This window comes from Pangasianodon hypophthalmus, chromosome 23, assembly GCF_027358585.1.
Source record: "Pangasianodon hypophthalmus isolate fPanHyp1 chromosome 23, fPanHyp1.pri, whole genome shotgun sequence".
NCBI lineage: Eukaryota > Metazoa > Chordata > Actinopteri > Siluriformes > Pangasiidae > Pangasianodon > Pangasianodon hypophthalmus.
Genome location: NC_069732.1, coordinates 11,665,494 through 11,675,029, shown reverse-complemented (window position 1 = coordinate 11,675,029; position 9,536 = coordinate 11,665,494). Strand labels below are relative to the sequence as shown.

At 40.1% G+C, this 9,536-nt stretch overlaps 1 protein-coding gene across 1 annotated transcript in view; it reads left to right on the top strand.

The window, feature by feature from the left end:
* Positions 1–2,651: 2,651 nt before the first annotated feature.
* The window catches only part of trit1 (tRNA isopentenyltransferase 1), a 46,468-nt gene continuing 39,583 nt past the window's right edge, over positions 2,652–9,536 (top strand). Inside the window, exon 1 of the mRNA XM_026929463.3 lies at positions 2,652–2,879. Coding sequence (XP_026785264.3) covers positions 2,721–2,879 — 159 coding nt within the window. The 5' untranslated portion in view covers positions 2,652–2,720. The remainder of the gene's footprint in view (positions 2,880–9,536) is intronic.

Genomic DNA, 9,536 nt, shown 5'->3' with positions numbered 1-9,536 from the left:
CTCAAGACAGTACAAAATTGAAAAGTCAAAATTAATTGTTGGTCAGCAAGTACAAAGCAAATCATAAACTGAAAACCGGTGCTTGCATGAGTATTTAAACCCCAGATTCCAGAAGCTCCGGATGAAAAATATTATATTAATGGGGACATAATTGACTTACAAGTGGTCTTCACCTGTGATGTATTAAAACAGCTCCCATTTTCAGAACAGAAAATACCTCAGTTGAGCTGTCAATGAAAATCCTGTCAGTCTGAAGGAAGGGAGTGAGAAAGGGAGTTAAAGTTAAGGTAGTAGAATTTCATAAATTAGGAATAGAGTGTAAAATTATATCTAAGAGGTTGGACATCTCAGTTAGCAGTGTAAGATCAATAGTGAGGAGGTGGAAGCTGCATCACACCACCTACACTACCTAGACAAGGCTGTCCCTCAAAACAGCGCAAAAACAAGACAGAGACTAGTGAGGGAAGCCACAATGAGGCCAGCAGTCACTCTGAAGGAGTTAAAGGGTATAGTGGCTGAGAGCAGTGTGAAGTTGCACCACATAACCACTTCAAGAGCTCTGTATAATTGAGCTCTGTATGGGAGGGTCACTAGAAAGAAACCACTGCTCTAGAGGAGAAGCCCGAGAGTGACCCAGTGAAGAAGTGGTTTTGGGCAAGTTGCAAAATGCTGTGTGGTGCAAACCTAACACAGACCACACCTCAATTAACACCATCTCTACAGAGAAACGTGGTGGTGGCAGCATCATGCTCTGGGGACACTTTTCATCCCAGAACCTGCACTTCTTGTCAAAATTGAAGGGACACTAGACGGAACAAAAACAGGGGGATATTACAAGATAACCTGCTTCAGTCTGCATATATATATATATATATATATATATATATATATATATATATATATATATATATATATATATATATATATGGCTTGGGAGAAACTTTACCTTTCAGCAGGACAATGGTCCTAAATCTGAATCCTACTGAGAATCTGTGGTGGCACTGTTTGAAAATAGCAGCCAACAACCAACATCAAACCAACCTGAAGAACCTGGAGTAAATCTACCAGGAAGAATTTTCAGTACAGAATTTAATCTGTACTGTTTCTCAAGGGCATTAGAAGGTCACTGGAGCCAGTTGTCCCATATTACTTTTACTGTTAAAGAAGTAGTTCTTATATATCAGTCATTCAAAGCATACTTAGTGTCTGATCTTTGCTTCTTTAGTTTTGCACTGGAGCTACAAAGTAGTTAACAAATAATGAAAGTGTCTCTGTCCAAAATCTTCCATAAACATGTGCCTCAAGTGCAAACAGTTCTTATCTAATGTCACATAGAGTTGCTTCTTTCTTACTGTAATCTATAAACATGAACCAGACACTGTGATGTTATAGGGCAGCCATCTTGGACACCCAGAATCACTTTTCCCCCTCAGTGCAATGTATTAGCAGTTTCTTCTCTAAGCCCCTAGTCCAGCCATTTTCCATACAGCTTATCCTACACAGGAGCCCAGAGCCTATCCCAGGAGACTTGGGGCACACAGCAGAGACACACACACACACACAGGTTGAGCAGGGTTCCAACCCATCACAGGGCACAATCTCTCTCTCTCTCACACACACACACACACACACATCAGCCTACAGCACATGTCTTTGGACTGGGGGAGGAAACCAGAATACCCAGAAGAAACCCCTGAGGTATGGGGAGAACATGCAAACCACACACACACACACACACACACACACACGATTTGAACCCTCAACCCCAGAGCTGCAAGGCAACAGCACTAACTGCTAAGCCACTATGCCAAAGCCTGAAAGAGGAATTTTGTTGGAAAACTGGATGTTGATGTTGTATGAGAATTAATAATATAGTTTTGGTCTAAATGTGATTACCAGTGCTTGATATTTTACAGTTTATTTTGATTTAAAATAGTGATTATGAAGCTTAATGAAAATTTGGGCATGTATTTACAGAAAGGGGTTTTGAATGAGAGAGTTATTATTTTCATTATTATTAGCTCCATTAGCGCCATAGCTGGTGTGAAACTCCACTAAACTTTGGAATAAATGGAAATCCGTGTCACTTGGTTTTTCCACTGAGTTATTCCTTTAAAATCTTTAAAGACACCTTTACTATAGATAACGCGTGGCTGTTTTATAAGCGCTGTGTGTCCGCCTTCCCTTCTCTGTTACCTGTAAGAGTGCACGGCACGGGGACGCGTATTCCAGACAAATCACCATGGCAACTGACATCTCTTTTTTCCCCGGTGGCGCAGATAGTTCAGTTTCCATAGCAACCAGGCGGCTATTCGCGTATTCCGGGAGGTGCGCGTGAGTCAGCTGGATCAGGAAAGTCAACAAAACCACGTGCGCGCCTGATGACCAGTGGTGCTGTATTTGGGAGGGGGCAAGAACACTTATTGTTCTGTTGCTACTGTGAAAAAAATATTTATACATTTTGTTGGAAAAACAATGTCATTATTTCTCGAATTGTTTATAAATCTACAGTATTTTATAATACAGACGTAAAATAGGTAAACACAGGATTTCCGGGAAACAGCTAAAGAGCAGCACGGGACTTCACAAAATCTGCGTTTCTCACGCTGCCTCAATGTTTCTATGGAAACTGCTTTGGGTTGCTAAGATACAGAGCCTCGCTGCACGCCGCTTCGAGCGCGCATGCTCAGTTGAGACTGGAGTTCTGTGGCGCTACCATCATGGCGGCCTCCACTCTTGGTGTGCAGCGTGCGCTTGGGAAAGGCATAATCCCTCCTTTGGTCGTGATTTTAGGGGCTACCGGTACTGGGAAGTCCAAACTAGCGATCGAGATCGGGAAACGACTTCAAGGGGAAATAATAAGCGCTGATTCAATGCAGGTGAGTTTAAAAAAAATGCTACACAAATACTGGAAATGAGAGGAGCAGAATGAACAAATGTGCATGAGTTTAGAATATAAATCTATATATTTTCATATAAGCCTTCGGGAATGCTTTAGAAATAGGTGTGATCATATCAGTATGTCCCTCAGAAATCACAGTATGCATGAAACAGCTCTTATTTCATTTGTTTGTGTATGAAATGTTGAAGGCTGGTTAGCTAACATGACTTGTCATTGTGCTTTCATGCATCGTGGTTGTGCAAACCAGCTACAAGATGCCGATGCAGTGATTATTTAAAACAGATGCAGCCACTCTGTGCATTTCTGCCATGGTCTAACAGCTTAATATTTGCTGATTGTTTATATCTAACCAGATTAGTTTCGTTCTATTCAGGACAATATGCTAAGTCTGATGAGCTAAAGCTAAAATGTTGTTTGTGTTTCTTATAAAGATTTCTATTCCAGCAGTTGTGCAGAAATCTGTAGAAACACTCTACTGATGAATCCCCTCTTTTACTGAACTTGCTAGAACATGATATAACTGCAGGATTGAGTAAAAAGTCGGAGTGCTTGTCCAAGTGGGAAACGTGCCAAACCTATAATATCGCGATACTTCAACATTTTCACGTTCGTGTGTACTGATTTAGTGTTAGTTTTCCTCAGGATTTCTAATAAGGAAACAGACACAACATTAAAAGAGATAGCTAAATTTCGGTTATTTTTATTAAATGTTTAAATCAGAAGGACAAATGGATGTAAAATACATCGGTGTATGCTAATTGTTTACTTTCCTGAGACTACACAATGTTAATCTGTCCCTGTGGCACCAAGAACTGTTGTTTACAGGCTTTACGATTCCTGCTAAATCTCCTCAAACTCCACATGATTCCCTACTATGCCCAGAAAATGTAAATTGTGACATAAAATAAAGAAAGTTTTTTTTTTCGCATTATCCAATACAACAGGATGCGTGCTTGACTCACATTCAGAGTTATGAATCTCATTAATTTCAACATTAAGAATATTTAGTTTTGTATATGGACAAAAAAATGGGCCAAGCCAAAAATGGGAAAAATGTTACGCTTTTAATGGTCTTAACAACAAATCACTGGTCAGGAAATTAGCAAGAATTAAACAAATAGATAAAGGAAGTTAGTATGGGAGAGCTTTTCCATTTTATTTCTTTAAGTGTTTAAGCCTTGTGGCCCTTGATGAGCTGCATCAGATGTGGCAGATAACCAAATAATGACTAATCTTTTAAGAAAAAAAAACATCTGAGAAGAACTGTTTGGTAAATTTTGTATTTCCAGACATGTGTTAGTTTGAATTTTACATCAAACATTTTAATCATTATCATGATTTTACCTCTGTGTACAAGAAGACTATATAAGTGAATTTCCCTTTTTCCAGCTTTTTCTCCAAACAGTACACTGCACAGGAAGTCTCATAAGTGCATTTGTTTAATTTTGCTAACTTCCTGGCCAGTGATTTGTTGTTAAGACCATTAAAAGCTTAATAATTGCCATTTAGGGCTTGGCTCTTTTTTTTTTTTGACTCAAGAAAGTATACTTATTTTCCCCCAAACTCGAGGTAGTTTCAACAAAATGTGGCAGCAGCAACCAACGTATAATCATTACATACTATATCTTGCACAAAACAAGGAAATAAGGTAAGTAACACAACATTTCCGGTTCCTGTGAGAGCATACCGAGCGCATCTGCTTCTTACCCGCATGTGTATGTCAAGTTTTTTTTTTCTCACAGTCTGATTTTCTGTGGCTGGGTTTATTTTCACTTCAGAGGAAGTGACAGGAGAGTGTGCAATATGCAGACTGTAGTTGTTTGGGAGAAATAGATTTTTAACTTTTTTTTTGTACTTTAGTTTGTGTGTGTGGAGTTCTTGTCCTTTGATACACATAATACTTTGGCAATACTGTGTATTACAGTTCCATTCATAGGGTATGGATCAGTTTTATATTTCACATTTTTGTTGACATTTTCTTTAGCTCAGAAATTTGCTCAAACCTTTAGCTGGAACAGAACTGGCCATTTCCCTAAAGTCTATGTGTGATTTCAACAAAAAGGGTTATGTCAGTTAGTGGTAAGGTGTATGTATGTGTGTATGTGTGTGTGTGTGTGATATATATATATATATATATATATATATATATATATATATATATATATATATATATATATAATATATAATATATAATATACATATATACACACACACACACACACACACACACTGATCAGCCATAACATTGAAACCACTGACAGGTTAAGTGAATAACTTTGATTATCTCATTACAGTGGCACCTGTCAGGGGGTGGGATATATTAGGCAGCAAGAGGACAGTCAGTTCCCAAAGTTAATGTGTTGGAAGGAGGAAAAATGGGCAAGCGTAAGGATTTGAGCGACTTTGACAATGGTCAGATTGTGTTAGCTAGACAACTGGGTCAGAGCATCTCCAAAACGACGGGTGTTGCCGGTATGCAGTGGTTAGTATCTACCAAAAGTGGCCCAAGGAAGGACAACCGGTGAACCAGAGGCAGGGTCATGGGCCCCACGGCTCACAAATGCGCGTGTGGAAAGAAGGCTAGCTCATCTAGTCTGATCCCATAGAAGAGCTACTGTAGCACAGATTGCTGAAAAAGTTGATAGAAAAGTTGATAGGCTATGATAGAAAGGTGTCAGAACACTCAGTGCATCGCAACCGCAGACCGGTCAGAGTGCCCATGCTGACCCCTGTCCACCACCGAAATCGCCTACAATGGGCACGAGAGCATCAGAACTGGAGCAAAGGAAGAAGGTGGCCTGGTCTGATGAATTACATTATCATGTGGACGGTGGAGTGTGTGTGTCGCTTACCTGGCGAAGAGATGGCACCAGGATGCACTATTGGAAGGAGGCAAGCCGGCAGAGGCTGTGTGATGCTCTGGGCAATGTTCTGCTGGGAAACCTTGAGTCCTGGCATTCATGTGGATGTTACTTTGACACGTACCACCTACCTAAACATTGTTGTAGTGTTGTAGTACATCCCTTCATGGCAACGGTATTTCCTAATGGCAGTGGCCTCTTTCAGCAGGAGAATGCCCCCTGCGACACTGCAAGAATTGTTCAGGAATGGTTTGAGGAACATGACAAAGTGTTTAAGGTGTTGACTTTTGCATTCGGATCACGATCCACCAGTTGACGACCTCTGACCAGAATGATTAAAGACTCCATCTAATAGGTGGCAGTAAAGCAGTAAAGGTGGTGTGAGTTGAGGAGGCTGTTATAATCTTTGTCTTGAAAAAATGGCAGAAACAGCAATGGAAGCACCTACATAGATGGTATATTTGACATTTAAACCAGTCTTTTCAGGACAATGGAGAGTATGTTTGAGAAATTGATGATGAGTGATGTCGTGGTGTTGCTTCACATATACTGCCCCCGCTGTTTATGTTGGTATCGCAACATGAGCACATTGTGTACATGCACAATCAACATGCGGACCAGCCATCTTGCGTACATATGGTGAAAAACAAATATAATCACAGCCTTTGTATTTACATCCGCCTCAGGTGATCCAGTCACAAGTGCACACCTGGCATACACGTGTCTCAAATGCATCTCCACTGACCCCTTGTAAAGAGCTTTTGTTGAACTCGGTGATCCTTCGATGTTGTCAGCAGAGGCTGTACATTCATGTCATTATATTCATTTTAAATAAACCTTTCAATAAATTGAACTTGAATAGTAATATTTGGGGCATTTGGTTCGGAACCTGTGTGCCAAGGTAGCTAGCTACAGTTAGCATTGGATACCATAGTGTGGATTGTTGGAGTATATTGTGACAGGTTTGGGTATTGTTGAAAATGAGAATATGTCAGTAAATTGAGACTTTCATACTGAAATCCCACACGAGTCTGCTTGTGACAAATGCGACCTAGCTTACTAAGAGATTTCTAAGAGAATTTAGATTTGAGAATTCAAACAGCACTGTTGTGTATTTCATGTGCCTTAAAACAAACATATACCACACTGCTGCTGAATTCTTTAATCTGATTGGTTAAAAGGTGTTGATTAATTTTCTATAACAGCAGCTCTGATCGTAGTGCTGGTTGTAATTTAAATCACAGGTTTATATTGAACCCTCGTTGTAATGTGTTATCATTACTATAGTAACAGCTCATTCACAGGGACTTGCATGGTGAATGCTTCACATAATCCAATAATAAATGAATTTAAAAAAAAAAAAAAAAAAAATCAAACATGTCTCTGGTGTCAGTGCTTTGCAACGATCAGTTTTCCTGATAACAGGAACTAGCTTGTTTTACAGACATTCCACAATGTAAAACATAACTGTGAATGGACAAAAAATGTGATATGTTGTTCTTATAATAGAAGTTTAATCAAATTAAATGCATCACCCTGTCATTGATTTTTTTTTTTTTATGTAGATCTAAAAGCATGCCCCACTGTGTGCAGTGCTGTGAAAAAGTATTTGCCCCATCTTAATTTCTTCTTTTTTGTGTATATCTCATACTAAATAGTTTTAGATCTTCAAACAAAATACAACATAAAACAAAGGCAACCTGAGTGAACACAGAATAAAACTGATTGCCTCCTTAAACCTAAAATCTTCTTGTGCCACCTTTAGCAGCAATAACTGAAACCAAACACTTCCGATAACTGGAAATCAGTCTTTCACTTCGCTGTGGTGGAATTTTGGCCCACTCTTCTTTGCAGAACTGCTTTAGTTCAGCCACATTGGAGGGTTTTTGAGCATGCACTGCCCGTTTAAGGTCTTGCCACAGCATCTCAGTTGGGTCAGGACTTTGACTAGGCCACTCCAAAACTTTAATTTTGCTTTTTTTTGGTGGAGGTGGGCTTACTCCTATGCTTTGGATCATTGTCTTGCTTGTCTTGCTTGTCTTGCTGCATAATCCAGTTGTGCTTGAGTTTCAACTAATAGACTGAAGACCAGACATTCTCCTTTAAGAGCAGAATTCATGTTTCCCTCAATTATTGCAAGTTGCCCAAGCTCTGAAGCAGCACAGCATCCCCGCACCATCACACTGCCACCACCCTGCTTGACTGTAGGTATGATGTTCTTTTTGTGGAATTCGGTGTTTAGTTTACTCCAGATGTAAAGGGACCCCTGTCTTCCAAACAGTTCCACTTTCGACTCATTAGTCCACAGAACATTCTCCCAAATGTTTTGAGGATCAAGGTGTGTTTTGGCAAAATGCACATGAGACTTAATATTCTTCTGGGTTAGCAGTGGTTTTCGCCTCGCCACTCTTCCATGAATGCCAGTTTGCCCAGTGTTTTTCCGATAGTGGAGTCATGAACAGTGACCTTTATTGATGCAAGAGAGGCCTGTAGTACCTTCGATGTTGTGCTTGGCTCTTTTGTGACTTCCTGAACGAGTCTTCGCTGTGCTCTTGGTGGAATTGTGGAAGGTTGGCCAGTTCTGGGAAGGTTCACTACTGTGCCGAGTTTTTCCATTTGGATATAATGGCTCTCACTGTGGTTCTTTGGAGTCCCAGAGCCTTTGAAATAGCTTTGTAACCCTTCCCAGACTGATGTATTTCAATCACCTTCTTCCTCATCATTTCTGGAATTTCTTTCAACTTTGGTATAGTGTGTTACTGGGTAAGACCTTTTAACCAACTTCATGCTGGTTAAAAGTTCTATGTAAGTGTTGATTTAACTGAACAGGGCTGGAAGTAATCAGGCCTGGTTGCATCTAGTCCAGCTGAACCCCATTATGAAAGCAGTTTCATAGATTTGGCGAATTAATAACTACGGGGGCATATACATTTTCACACAGGCCCAGATGTTATTGGATAACTTTTTTGCTTCATTAAATATCATTATCATTTAAAAACTGCATTTTGTGTTTACTTTGGTAGCCTTTGTTTTATGTTAGATTTTGTTTGAACATCTGAAACAATTTAGTATGAGAGATACACAAAAACAGAAGAAATCAGGGAGGGGCAAATACTTTTTCACAGCACTGTATCATTGCTGACTTAAGCAATTTATTATTCCACACATTATTTTCATGCCTATGCCAGTGTCTGTCAGTGCGTCCGCCTGAGATTCTCATTATCATGATATCTCAAGAACGAGTGGTTGAATGTTTGGTTAGGTTTTAAATGGAATTATCTTTATAATCAGCAGATGGGTCCCCGGAGGACTACTGGTTAGGCTGGGTTCGATTCCTGGCCAGACAGCCAACCCCAGCCAATGCGGTTGCACAAGACATTGCGCTCCCAGTGCCGGTCCCAAGTCTGGATAAAATTGGGGAGGGTGGCGTCAGGAAGGGCATCCGGCGTAAAAAAAACTGTGCCAAATCAAATATGTGGACCACTGATCCTCTGTGGCGACCCCTAACAGGAGCAGCCGAAAGAACAACAACAACAGTCTTTATAACCAGCAGATGAACTGTAAAGCTTTTGGAATTGATCCAAACAGGGTCAAGGTCACTGCAAGATCAAATGTCTGAAATAGTTTTTCTTCAATAGCTACCTTCCTATTTGTCGTACCAAGATATTGCTTACGTATTCATATTCAGGAACTCAGGGCCCATTTTTGGCTAGCTACTATTTTTGCTGTTGTTCTGTCCATGCGTCTGTGTCTGTCCGAGATTTGAGATTCTC